The 13,899-nt window shown below is 53.3% G+C and overlaps 2 protein-coding genes across 2 annotated transcripts in view; both read right to left on the bottom strand.

The window, feature by feature from the left end:
• ASTL (astacin like metalloendopeptidase) overlaps nt 1-7,545 on the bottom strand; it is a 14,708-nt gene extending 7,163 nt beyond the window's left edge. The window contains exons 1-6 of the mRNA XM_029938542.1: nt 7,494-7,545; nt 6,722-6,847; nt 4,800-4,861; nt 3,440-3,530; nt 2,688-2,805; nt 1,755-1,936 (exon numbers count right to left, since the gene is read on the bottom strand). Of these exons, the coding sequence (XP_029794402.1) occupies nt 1,755-1,936; nt 2,688-2,805; nt 3,440-3,530; nt 4,800-4,861; nt 6,722-6,847; nt 7,494-7,545 (631 nt within the window). The remainder of the gene's footprint in view (nt 1-1,754; nt 1,937-2,687; nt 2,806-3,439; nt 3,531-4,799; nt 4,862-6,721; nt 6,848-7,493) is intronic.
• A 4,662-nt stretch (nt 7,546-12,207) lies between these two features.
• Nucleotides 12,208-13,899, bottom strand: part of DUSP2 (dual specificity phosphatase 2) — a 2,032-nt gene continuing 340 nt past the window's right edge. Inside the window, exons 2-4 of the mRNA XM_029938544.1 lie at nt 13,710-13,894; nt 13,030-13,249; nt 12,208-12,928 (exon numbers count right to left, since the gene is read on the bottom strand). Coding sequence (XP_029794404.1) covers nt 12,714-12,928; nt 13,030-13,249; nt 13,710-13,894 — 620 coding nt within the window. The 3' untranslated portion in view covers nt 12,208-12,713. The remainder of the gene's footprint in view (nt 12,929-13,029; nt 13,250-13,709; nt 13,895-13,899) is intronic.

Raw genomic sequence — 13,899 nt, forward strand, 5'->3', positions numbered from 1 at the left:
TCAGCACAAAGTCCTAGGTAGGGCACCATCCTAAGGACCCTAGATCATGACCAGAGCTGAAATTAGGAGTCGAATACTCAACTGACTGAGCCACCCAGGCACCTCTCATTTCTCTGCATTCTTAAATAATTTTCCCCCCACTAGAGTACCTGGTGTTTTAACCCATTTTATGGTTAATAAAACCACTGTTCACTTATGGGGAAGAGCACTGGGTGTTGTATATAAACCAATTTGACAATAAACTATTTAAAAAATAAAAAAATAAAAAAAAGAAAACCACTGTTGAGTTTATGAGTGCCAGGTTTTCTAACTCATTAACTTCTGTCTTACACTTCATTCCCTCCTGCTCTTTTTTTTTTTTTTAACTTGGATTGAAAGCTTCATTTTTTTTCTATTTTTATTGATAAGTATTTAAGTCTACACATTTTCCCTGAACATTATTTTAGCTGTGAATGATTGGTTCTAATGTGTTGTGGGTTTTTTTCTTTAAAGAATTCCTGAAATTTACCCTTGGAACTAAAAGGATTATTGTTTTTTAGACTTGAATCTCCAAGTACAAGAACTTTTCAGTTGTGATTTGTTATTTTCTACTTTGCATTTACATCACCATCAAAACATTTGAATTAACTTTTTCAAATTTGATGTTTTTCTATCATATAGGAAGTTTTCACAAGTATTCCATGAGCCCTTGGAAGGATTATAGTCTCTATTTTCGGGGTATAGTCACTATCATCACCCCCTTCCTTAGGCAAAGCTCTGATCTCAAGCTCCATCCCTCCTCTCATTATCAGGTACTACCCAAGTCTCCCCCAGAGTACCCTTTCTCTGGGGCTCCACGCATACTGATCTTTGAGCAGCACCCCACCCCACCCACTTCACCTGGTTACCCCCACAACAGCAGCAAAACTGCTCATGCAAACTGCCTTCTAATCCTTCCCCTTCTACATCCATTCCTCCAGACCAAACCCCTGATCATGTAATCTCCTCTGCTTCCTTCTTTCATGAAGGGATTGTCTCTCTGCGCTTCTAACCTCCTGAATCAGGCTGTCCCCCCACAAGGGTGGGATCTCACCCTCACGGGGGTCAGATGCCCAGCGCTCATCACCACGGCCAGCACACAGATCCTGCTTACCAGCATCCAACATGGCGGCCCACTCCCAGACCAGCCTTGGCTTTGCCCCTGCCACCCGTTAGGACATGGCCCTCCTGTGCTTCCTCTGTCCCACAGGCCCATTAGTGTCGATCTCACAAGGACCAAGCCCCTGCAGTGCTGTCCTCAGCCTCCTGCATCTGGCACTTAGCACACACAGTCCGCTACTCTAAGGCCTTCGGTCTTGGCTCAGCCCCTGCAGCTGGCACACAAGGCCTGCCCCTGCTCACATGGCAGCATGGGGACTGCTTGTTGCATACACCATGAACAAGGCTCAAAGGATACCATCAACTCCCTCCCCAGGTACCTGGCTGTATTCACGAGAGAAAAAAGGAGACACAAAGCAAACAGCAATGCCCTATCTCGGCCATGACTGTGTGTGGGCAGATGGAAGGCTTCAGGCCCAGAGCAGCAGTATCTGGACCACCTCCAGGTCTCAGAGAAGCAGGAGCCCCATCTTCCCCATTGTGGATAAGCAGATGGTAGGAAGACGAAGAATCTTTTCTAAAGTGGCAGGCAGCTCTTCAGGCCCCGGGCCAATGCCTGCGGCCCTCTCCCCCCAAGACCCCCGGGTCCAACGTGGGCCGTGCACGATTTGACTTACCTGGGAGGATCTCGTTCCAGTTGATACGGATATAGTGGTCCCGATCAGCCCGTGAGTGCTCATGCCAGAAGCCCAGGACATGCATGAGCTCATGCAGGACAATGCCTGGGCCCTTCTGCAGACAGGTAGGGGCCAACGATACCACCTGCATCCCTCCACTGCGTCCCACGCTGGAGAAACACCTGCAGGACCAGGAGAGAATATGGGGTACAGCACCAGCCCAGAGATCTAGAGCAGGCCCCTTCCCCCTCCTCCCAAGTCCTGAGATGAATGAGCACCAACAGGTAGTCTCCATCCTAGATTCTAGTCCCAGGTTTGCAGTTCCCAAGTCCCTTCACTGCTTGGGCATCTGTGAAATGGGTACACTGGAACTCATCACCAGCCTGGGGTACAAGGAAGATGTAGAAGTGGATAGGAGCACCGATACCAGAAGCAGTTCATTGGGTGAGCATCCAATGTGGGGGGTTCCCAAGTCACAGTTTTCACACATGATCTTAGGTCTCTGACAAGCTAGGTAATGGGTACTGCCATTATCCCCACTTTCACAGAGAAGGCAGGAGAGCCTCGAAGATAAGCTCTTGCCCAGTGTTAGAGGGCTCCTACACTCTGGAACTCCGATCCAAAGCCAGGTGTGTCCCATGAAAGGTGTCCCCATTATCCAGACTGAAGTCTCCCCAGAGGAGGGTTTCTTAAGGAGGGCCAAGCACCTAATTCCCCTCCTTTTCCACCTTCTGCCCTGGGTATTTGTAGATCTAGCTCCCATAGGGCAAACCACTCAGTGGGTATGGGGGGAGCTTTGGATCTTGGAAGACCAGCGCTGAAATAGGTTTTAGACCATGGCTTAGTTAAAGCCAGGCTGAAGGCAGAAGCTGAAGAACTCACCCTGCACATGCATGCTTACGCGTGGACCCACACGGCCCCAGGAGTACTCACCCAGACATGGGGACGATGGAAATGAAGTCTCTCTGGCCCTGGTAGGCAACAAACCTGATGCATGTGAAGCGTTCAAACTCGTCAAATGCCTTCAGGATGATGTCACGGCTGGGTTTATCTGGGGAGGCAACACCCTGGCTGAACCTCCCACCAAGACCCCAGAGCCCTTGTGACCCATTGGGAGTCCACATGCAGGGTGAGCACAGAGCTTCAAATCACTCTTCCAAAATGGAATGTCAAAAAAGGATAGGGGCGCCTAGGTGGCTCAGTTGGTTAAGCATCCGACTTCAGCTCAGGTCATGATCTCACAGTATGTGAATTCGAGCCCTGTGTGAGGATCTGTGCTGACAGCTCAGAGCCTGGAGCCTGCTTTGGATTCTGTGTGTCTCTCTCTCTGCCCTTCCCCCTGCTCACACTATTTTCTCAAAAATAAAAATTAAGAAAAAAAAAAAAAAGGAGCTTGAGGCTTGGGGAAAGGGGAGGTAGAGGAAGCTGGGTCTCAGGCCCCAGCTCTGTGACCTTGGGTCACAGTCCTCTGGACTGGTCTTGAAATGGGTCAGATAGTCCCTCCCAGCTCAGGAGGCCCTCAGGAATAAAAGACTTCTTGTGAAAGGGCTCTTTGGTCGTGTCCGTGAGTAGAGGCAAAGGGAAGAAACTCAGGAGCCCAGGCTGCATGGGGAGGAAGGGCCTGGGGCCAGAGGGAGGCCCACGGCTCCCAGGACTGGGAGCACATGAAGCACATGTTCACTTACCGTATTTGCTGGAGAGCAGGAAGGGGACCTCCACAACCTCCCCATTCTTAGGCCACTTGTTGCTGGTAGCTGAGAATAGCCGGAAGGGACTCTGAAGAGAGAAGGCATTTCAGGAGCCCCTGGGGACACAGGTCAGCCTAGCTTCTTGCCCCCCAGTGGTACCAAATCTCGGGCCATAAGAGCCCTAAAGACGTGAGAAGCAAGACACAGGTTCAAGAGGAGGGTGGAGGACACTAGAAACAGGACAGAGGGCTAGGAAATGTGGGGACCTGCTATGGGAGCCGTGATGACCACCACCATCCTTTGTTCTACAGAACAGAACTTGTAATCAATTCTGTCCAACATAAAAACAAAAGTCCTTGTTCCTAATGAGGCTGACTAGGAGTCCCAGGGTGGCCTAGTTCAGAAAAGCTCTGAGCTCCACCAGCAGCCCCACCCTCCCAAGGTGCAGCAGTCAGCTGAATATCCCCGAATTTCCATGGAAAGTGAGGAAGGGTCCTTCTAGGGCTGGTGATGAGGCAACACCCCTGGCCTCAGCAACTCCTGTTTCCTCTCTTCCACCAACCAAAACCCTTTGAGCGGTAGGCTTCTTGGAAGGTCCTGCGCCCACCAGCTACCAAAGGTTTCCCTGGATTCCGCTCTTACCCCTGTCCTCGCTGAATAACCAGGAACAGGGACCTTGCCCCACACACAAGGCTCCTGCCCAGCCCCAGCCTTTGGCTCTTCAGCCCAGCCTCATGCTGTACCACCCATGGGCAGCCACCCAACAGCAGAACAGTCTTGCTGTCACCAGGTCACAATTCTGGTCAGGATACCTCTGCCACCCAGTCTCCTATAACGTGGCCTGGTTCTCCTGAATACTGTGCATTCTCACCTCCCTGCCTAGGTCACCCCAAGTCCCACCCAGCCGTCTCCCCTTCTGACTCCGCCCCTCAGGCATCCCTGCATTACCTCCCCAAGTCATGGCCACCACTTCGGTGTTCACCACCACCAGCGTCCCACAGCCCAACCAGCCAATCTGGTGTTCTTCTCTTCCTTCATTCCAGTACTTTCTGAGCACCTCCCCCGGGCATGGTACCAAGCCGGGCTCAAACGCCCTCCTTCAGGAAGCCCTCCCAGACTGATAGCTGTTACCACTGCAGAGGCTACCCTCCCTCCCTCTCCTTCAGTCTGGCTAATTGTTGAACATTCGCTGTGACTTTAGCAAGGGGGGGGTGGGGATCATCTATCAAGCTACAAGCAACAGAGATGGGTCCCTCACATGTCACACCCCCATGACACCGGAGGCGGAGCTTACAGGCTTCTACTAACAACATCTGTGAAGTTATTTGCCCTGATGTGCATGCGTGCCCACACTCACTGGCCGGAGGATGTCCCCCTCGAGGAGGAAGCTGCTCTCTGGGGTTTCCTCTGGGATGAGCCCTGGGAAGGAAGGAAAGGATGAGTGTGAGCCTATGCCCCCCATAATCCAGACTCTAGGGACAGGCCCAGAAGCAACCCCAAGATCTGTCCTTCCCAACTCTGAAGCTCTGGGCCCCGAGGCTGTGTGGCCTCAGGCAAGTCACACAGCCCCTCTGAGTCTCCCATCTACAAACATGTGTAATGCTTCTCAACCAGTCACACTTCTCCCTTGCTCAAACACAGCCCAGCGCTCCTACAACCCACACTATCTGGTCCCAACTCCTCCCTCTGTGTTCGCGCCTTGCTAATTAGGAGCAGGCTTTTCCCTCCAGCTGTCTCCATCTCCCTCTGCAGCACAGGCTGTACTCTAGCAACATGCCCTGGACTCTCGTGGCCCCCCTCAGCTCCCCTCTAATCCCCACCCATTGGTGGGATATTCAGGACCCTTGCAGTGACAAGGTCTCTGCTTCTGTCTCCAGCCTCCGCTTCTGCCACAGAGGCCTTCTCCACAGCCTCCTGACTAACAGATCAGCCCCCGAGGAGTCTCAGAGGAAGGCCTGGCACCCTGGAGGTACCTTAGGTTGGGATTTCTAGAAGCAGAGCCTGAGCTGGGGAGGCACTTGCAAGTGATTTATTGAGGGGTGCTGGGGGAGGCCCCGACTCTGCCAGGATGCAGCCTCAGTCTAACCCCACAGGAGCTCTGGACCCCCAATGGCACCACAAACTTGATCCACTTTGAGGCAGGGGGCTGGCCCATGGCCCATAGGAGTCACAGTGGGTTGGCTACCTTGTGCAGGGTAGGGGGTAGCTTCCCAGGCATTCCTGGTAGAGGGCCTTCAGCTGCGAGGCCTTAGCGGCCAACATTCCCAGCAGCTGGGGATGGGGTGTGCTTCCCGGAAAAGGGCCTCTCGGATAGCCTTTGGGCTCCAGCAGCCCTAGCTGAGAGTATCCATGGCAGCTGAAAATCAATGCCAGGAAAGCCTCAGATTGGTTCTGGCTACCTCCAGACCAGTTCCAGTTACCAAGAAGTGGCATACGGCCCTGCTCACGCTCTGCAGTGCTGGGGCCCTGAGTGGCTCAAAGAGAAAGAGGAGGGGCTACTATTCGGTGGCCACCACATTGGAGGGATTCCCCTCCCTCCAGAAGATCCCTCTGTCCCCCTCCCTTCTCCAACATCTAAACTCCAGTTTGTTTTTTCCTAGCAGCTTCATTCCAGGTTATCTATATGTTCATTTATTTTTGACACACACACACACACACACACACACACACACACACACACACACTACAAGCAGGGGAGGGTCAGGGAGGAAGGGGGACACAGAATCCGAAGCAGGCTCCAGGCTCTGAGCTGGCAGCCAGAGCCCGACATGGGGCTTGAACTCGCAAGCTGTGAGATCATGACCGGAGCAGAAGGTGGACTTTAACCCACTGAGCCACCCAGGCACCCCTATATGTTCTGTTTCTTCAGAGGAGATCCCCAGGCAGGGAGGCCATGGGCCTCACACCTCTGTGTTTGTGCCCAGCTCACACCCTCACACCTGCAGACTATCCTGCACCAGGTGGCTGACATCTTTCCAAACACCCGCTAATGACTTAGTTTAACACCAGCTGGAGCGTCCAAAGACCCGTGCTTTTTATCAGGCCATTTTTAAAAACCTATGCTTTTCTCCCTTCTTATAAAACAATCTAGCAGAAAAGACACAGAAATGTAGACTTTTCAAAAGTTGCCCATAGACCGAGAACTGCTACTCACCAGAGCCTCGTAAGCTGGCCCACTTCCAGCTCGTTCTGCTCCTCTTCGGGTCCTGCATGGTTTTCACCACATGACACGGACAACTTCGTAGCCCCTCCCCCCCCAAGAAGACACAGCACCCTCACCTTGGTTAATCGCAGGGATGTCCTTGTCCGAGGCCGTCTGGGTTCCCTCGGGGTTGAGACCCTCGGAGAAGCTGCTTTCACAGGCTTCTGAGCAGCTGGAGGCTGAGGGCGCTCCTAGGATCAAGGCTGGCCCAGATGGGCACATACCCATGATACCCAAAGTGCCCTCATTGGTGAGAGACGACAACAGGGCATGGGGAGTGGGGTGGGCTGGTATCAGAACATGACAGCCAGGCCCTTCACCAAGGCAGGCCCCCAGAAAGTAGTCCTGGGAGACTGCCTGGCCTCCCCTCGTCCAAGCTGGTGGCAAGGCCTAGACAACTTTGAGGAAGGCACTCCTTTAAGGGAACCAACACTGGGTTCTAAAAGGCAGCGCAGGCTCTTAATAGCTGTGTATATGAGATAGGGGAGGAAGCAAAAGAGAGAGGCAGGAGGACCTCAGGCTCTAACACCGAAGGTGATCCAGGCTAGCCTGGACCCTACCCCATGCCTCCCTGCTCAGCCCAGGCCTCTGGACACTGGACTCAGACTGGGTAAGCCTGGCATGACCAGCAAAACAAGGATGTCTGGGGGCCACACCTGCGACTTCCTGCCAGGCAGCCCCTCTGCTTTCAGGGTCTTCACGATGCCTCCCCTTGGCACCCATTGGAGCTGAATTCTGGGAACATCCCTGGAAAGCCCATTTTCTGAGCCACTCAGATCAATTTCAGATCCCTGCAGGCTCCAGCCACACCCTTCTCACCTCTACTCTGCAGGCTGGCAGCCCACTTACCTGGCAAAGAGAGCAGACCCAGCACCCAAGGCCAGAGGCCTCCCATAGTCATGCTGTCTACAGTGGCCCCCGTGGGTCCCGCGGCAAGAGGGAGCACGAATCCCGGACAAGCACAAGCCAACCACAAGCCAACCGCCCACACTCCCACCCTTAAATAGCAGCTTCTCCGGCCCCACCTGCAGCCCCGCCCCAACCAACTCCACCTGCCGCCCGACCCACTCCTACGTGTCTTCCCCACCCCCGGCCCTACCCACTCCTGTTTTCCCCACCCTCAGCCCGGGTGGAGCCTTCTGGACCCTAGTCAATCCTTCCTAGCCTGACTGAAGTGGGCAAGAAAGTAAGAGTTCAGGCACAAAGCGCCCTGCAGGGAAGGAGGGCACCACTTGGGAGTGTGCCTCTTCTGAGGTCCCCTCCTACCACCAGGGGGCAGAGAAACATCACAGAAGGGTACTGAGGCGGGTTCTCTGGCGTGGATCTCAGCCTCCAATATGTAGAGACCCCTTTCCCACCCCCGCCCTGTGCGCAGACATGGGAAAGGCTGCCTGAGACTCTGAGGCACCCCCAGTCTATCTGTAGAAGGAGGGCAAGGTCACTACTTTTTATAAGCTTTTATTTTTAGTATACATACAGGAAAATGCAGGAATCAGGAAAATTTTACACACTGAACGCCTAACATAACCAGCACCCCAGAGAAGCCTGCCATGTGGAAAGGGGATCAGTTGCATACCTCCACCTTGGCATGGACACTACCCCGTCATCCCCCCAGGTGCCTTGCAAAATTGGCATTTATCCCCATTTCACAGATTCAGAAACTAAAGCTCCTCACCCACATTCCTCCTCTTCTCTTCTCCTTGGCTGCTAGAGAAGCCCATTCTCAGATCTTGGTCACAAAGGGGCCCACCTGGATTTAAGTCCTGGAAGTGAGGGATTTAGGGGGTTCCCCCAGCCAATGTCCAATGAAGATGAGCAACAGAGACGAGGCAAGGTCACCAGCTACTGTCCACAAATGCCTCTCAGCATCCTGCCATGCCTGGAATCCAGCATTTCTCAAAAGATAGAGGAGTCAGAATCACAGGGAGAACAGACAGCGGCCCCCGGTGCTCCGGTGTGTATTAATGTATGTAACAATGCTTGCAGCTGGCCACCTCCACGCTTTGTAAAATAATCGTAATAATAATCACCCTGCTTGGGTAGAGATTCTTAGTGAAGAGATTCCGTGTGACTTGAGGTCATTACGCTAAGCAAAATAAGCCATTCACCAGAGGGCAAATATGGTGTGGTTGCGCTTAAATGAGGTAGATAGTCAGATTCAGAGACAGAAAGTAGAATGGTGGTTGCCAGGGCCTGGGGGAAAAGAGAAATGGGGATTTGCTGTTTAATGGGTACAGAGTTTCAGCTTTGCAAGATGTGAAAGTTCTGGAGAACTTGAATATGCTTAACATTACATATACTTAAAAATAGTAAAGATGATACATTTTATGTTATACATAAATGTATACTGTATCTGTGGGATACATTCCAAGACCCCCAGTGGGTGCCTGAAACTGTGGGTAATACCAAACCCTATATATAGTATTTTTTCCTATACAAACGTACCTATGATAACATTTAAGTTCCAGGTTAGGCATAGTAGGGGCGCCTGGGTGGCTCAGTTGGTTAGGCGTCAGACTCTTGATCTCAGCTTGGGTCTTGATCTCAGGGTCGAGTTGAGGCCCTGTGTTGGGCTCCATTCTGAATGTGGAGCCTACAAAGGAAGGGAGGAAGGGAGGAAGGAAGGATGGAAGGGGGAGCTAGAGAGGAAGGAAAGAGAGAGGGAGAAAGGAAGGAAGAAAGAAAACAATCTAGGCACAGTAAGAGATTAACAACAACTAATAAGTGCTGTAATTCTTTATATAAGCTTATTTTTGAGGAGGGGGGGGCAGAGAAAGAGCAGAGAGAGGCAGAGAGAGAATCCCAAGCAGGCTCCACATTGTGCACTCAAAGCTGACGTGGGGCTTGAACTCGTGAACCATGAGATCACAACAAAATCAAGAGTTGTACACCTAACTGACTGAGCCACCCAGTCACCCCAACAACTTATAAATGCTGCAATTAAAGCTATGTGAATATGGTCTCTCTCTCAAAATATCTTACTGCCCTTCTTGTGATGATAGGAGATAATATGCCTGCGTAATGAAATGAAGTGACATGTATGATGTAGGCACAGGACACAGTGTTAGGCTGATATTGACCTTCTGATGATACATCAGAAGGAGGATTATCTGCTTCCAGATCGCAGTTGACCATGGGCAACTAAAACCACAGGAAGCAAAACCTCGGATAAGAAGGGACTACCATATATTTTTAGATTTTTTTTTTTTTTACTTATTTTTGAGAGAAAGAGAGAACACAAACAGGGGAGGGGCAGAGAGAGAGGGAGACACAGAATCCGAAGCAGGCTCCTGAATCTGAGTGGTCAGTACAGAGTCTGATGCAGGGCTCGAACCCACAAGCCATGAGATCATGACCTGAGCTGAAGTTGGATGCTTAGCCAACTGAGCCAAGGCAGACACACCCCACCCCCGTATATTTTAACCACAATTTGAAAGTTTTAAATAAATAAATAAATAAATAAATAAATAAATAAATAAATAAATAAGAAGGAAGGGTTGCCTGGGTGGTTCTGTCAGTTAAGCATCCAACTCTTGATTTCAGCTCAGGTCATGTTCAGGGTTATGGGACTGACCCCCACATATCAGGCTATACACTGAGCAAGAAGCCTGCTTAAGACTCTCTCTCTCTCTCTCTTTTTCTCTCTCTCTCCTTATCTCCCTCTGTCTGCCCATCTCCCCTGCTCATGTTCTCTCTCTCTCAAATAAAACAATATATATTTAAAAAAATAAGGAAGGAAAGAGAGAGACATGCAGTTTGTTTAGAAAACAAACTTAAACACAGTAAGGGAGGCTGGACGGGGAGGGTAGGTGGAACGGATGGGGCAGTGGTGAGGCTGGAGTGGGCAGCCACCAGTCGTGCTATTCACGAGATGTGACTGTGTGGTGGGAAGGCTCCAATGACTCAGGCCCCAGATGCTCCCCCACCCCCACCCCACCAACCCCAAGCTGAGCGCTAGGAAGCCCCAATAATAAGCCCAGCTCTGTCCCGTTCTCACCAGGGAGCGCCACACCCACTCCCATGTGGCCAAGGGAACAACGCTCTGGGGAAGGGCTGTTTGTCCTTCACCCAGCCTTGCAGAACAGGTGCCCACCTGTGCCAGACCCCGGGCACAGAGGGCAGAGCAGACCACAGGCCCTGCCCTCATGAGCATCCAGCCTCTTGAAGACACACACCTTCACACCTGAAAACCTTCAGGGACCATCAGCTAACATGTCCTGAGCACCTACTATACATAGATGCTGGACTAAGCCCCTCAAATGGATTGACTGGCCTGCAGGGAGAGACCACCCTAACTGGCAGGGGCTAATAATAAAACCCCACTTTACAGATAAGAGAGCTGAAATACAGCGGTCAGAGCTGGCTCCCTGACCATCAAACTACACCCCCCAGGTGTCCCCCGTCTGCCGCTCAGGACTTTCTGAGGAAGAGCCAGCACTCGGCAAGGGGAACATTTGATCTGAGTTTGGAAAGAGAGTTAGATGACACTCCCAGTGGCCAGTAGCGTCAGAGTGTGGGCTGAATGACACAGGGTGAGCTGTCCGAGCGCTGTCCTCAAGGGCCTCAGCACCCCTTGCTCTCAGGCGAACCACAGTACGCGTTTCCGGCCGCCTCAGCGAGCACCCCTCCACTCTGGCTTGGGCCGGCCCTCAACTCTGCCCTCCCCAGACCGCACGGTCTCGTACCAGGCAAGTAACCGATATTCGATCAAGACATGCTACTTGAGTGGGTGGAAAGAACAACTCAGCTCAGGCCTGGTGACATGTTCTCCGCACCAGACACCAGGCCACACGGCTTCTGGGGACAAGAGGGAACTCTGAACAGGGGCCGAGGTGAGCCGGCACTCTGAGGCTGGGGGCCCGGCCTGGGTGTGTGAAAAGAGGTGAGAAGCTGTGCTGCCCTACTGTGGAGGAAAGGCGGCCTGGCCTAGCACACGCGCACACGCAGCCACGGGAAGAGCCACACACGTGGGCACCCACACAAGTATGCATGACAAGCAGGTGTGTGGGAGGCGAGAACAGACCCCCACACCCGTGGTAGTAGCCTCATCTGCAGGCACACACATATATATCCATCCGCATTCCAAAAAGGCAGTGGGGTCTGAGCTGTGGACACAGCCTTTTCCCCACAGGGTCCAAAGCCAATAACAGGAATAAGGTTGGAAACAGTCTCCCAGAAACCACCTCCTTCAACTCTGGAGCTGGCCTGGGTCAGGACATCCCCCCCAGGGGGGTGGGGGAGGGCAAGGCTGGGGGTGGGGGCTCCTCCTGTGGGTGAGGCCCCACCAGCACCTTCTTCCTTCCACTTCTCGGATACTGCAGGCACAAGGAAAGGTGAGGTCTGATGAAGAAACGGCGTTCGAGCATTTTCCCAGGCGCGGACTTGGGACCAGATGCTTGAGCAGTTGTTTTTTAAACAAAACAATATTTTATTGACATAGCCTCAAGTTTCTGTATAAATATAAAGTGCTAAGTTTCCAATCCCCCCCTCCCCCCCTCCCCCGCCCACAGGGCTGGGAGGAAGTGGGGGAGGGAGTGTTAAATGTCAGCTGAACACAAATAACTTTCCAGCGCCTGGCCAATACAGGCGCCAACCGCTCACACAGACACACGTGCGCACACGTAAGCACAGAGGTCCGGACGCCACAGACGCGTCACTTCCCTGACGCCCAGCTCCCCAGGAGCTCAAGGCGCAGACTCTGGGCCTGTAGTGGACCACCCCCCTCCCCCAGACAGGGCTCCTGGTTGTCACAGCTTGTTCCCCTGTAGCTCTCTGGCTGCCAAGGGCTTCAACACGATGGTGGGACCAATGAGAATCCATGGGTGTAGAGTCCAGTCAGTTTCTGCCAGAAGACAGAGCGGGGAGGGGAAGCAGACACGCCCTCCTTTCTGGTTCCCGGATGAGGACCAGCCCTCATGCCTAGCAGAAGAGCACCAGGTGAGAAAGTCCAGCATTCCCACGGCCCCAGCAACGCCACCTGGGGGCTTTTCAAATTCCAGGAAAGGGGCAGCTTTCCCTGAACTGAGGAGCTCGGTGGCCCTGGGGCAGCCAGCATGGTACGGCCCTGCCTCAGTGACACAGCACCTGAGTCTCAAACTGTAGCAGCTGCCCCATAAAACTGAAGTTGGGGGAGATGACCCCCCGGCGTTGCTTAACAAAGTCGAAGGCCTCATCCAGTCTCACGCGGTGGCTCTGGATCAGGTAAGCCAGGCAGATGGTGGCCGAGCGCGAGATGCCCGCCTGGCAGTGCACCAGCACCCGGCCTCCACTGTGCTTCACCGAGTCTGCAAAGGAGATGGGGAAGGGGAGGGGGGTCAGACCAGAAGGCAGGCAGGGGAGGTGACAGATGCCCCTTCGGGTCCCTGGGCTGAGGACCCCCTCTTACCGATGAAGCTTATGGCCTCCTGGAACCAGACACTGATCTCCACCATCTGGTTGTCCTCCACTGGGATGCTCTTGTAGCGGAAAAGGCCCTCAAAGTGGTTGGGGCAGCTGGCGGAGACGTTGAGGACAGCGGTGATGCCACAGGCCTGCAGCCCCTGAAGGTCAGAGGAGTGGCTGCAGCTGCCCAGGAACAGGTAGGGTAAGATCTCCACAGGGCCGCCCTGCATGGGGAGGCGGATGGGGATGATGGTGAGGTCTTCTCAGCTCAGGCCTGGAGAGCCTGAGCACCAGTGAGGGGAGGGAGACATGGCAGGCTGGCTGGGACAAGAGAAGCCCTCAGACTATCCTGACCAGGATCACACTCAAGAATATGAGGACACAAGGGGACACAAGGACACACTCACAAACAGACACCTCTCAGTCAAGGCCCCACATATGCTGCAGGCACACAGATTCACAGAAGTGCACATGAGCAGCCCACACCAGACACGCAAAGATGTGTTCCCGTTTGCTGCGGACACACACACACACACACACACACACACACACACACACACACGAGTGTGGACATGGAGAGACTCCTTGCATCCACAGGTGGCAGCCGATTTCCCCAGGGTTGCCTATCCTGCAAATGCGTAGGTAGAGGGGAGAGCAGTGCAAGGAGCCCTGATCTCAACTCACCTGGTCATAGAAGGGAGCCCTGGCGTCAGAACGGCTGTTCTCGACCCCAACAGGCGACAAGGCCGGGGCGGAGGACTCGGAGCACAGATCAGGGCAGCAGGCCTGGAAGTCGTCGAAGCCGCCTACAGGGAAAGAGAGAGGCCAGGGAAAGAGAGAGGCGGTTAGCTGGATGGGCCCGGCGGGAGGGCAG

This window comes from Suricata suricatta, chromosome 4, assembly GCF_006229205.1.
Source record: "Suricata suricatta isolate VVHF042 chromosome 4, meerkat_22Aug2017_6uvM2_HiC, whole genome shotgun sequence".
NCBI lineage: Eukaryota > Metazoa > Chordata > Mammalia > Carnivora > Herpestidae > Suricata > Suricata suricatta.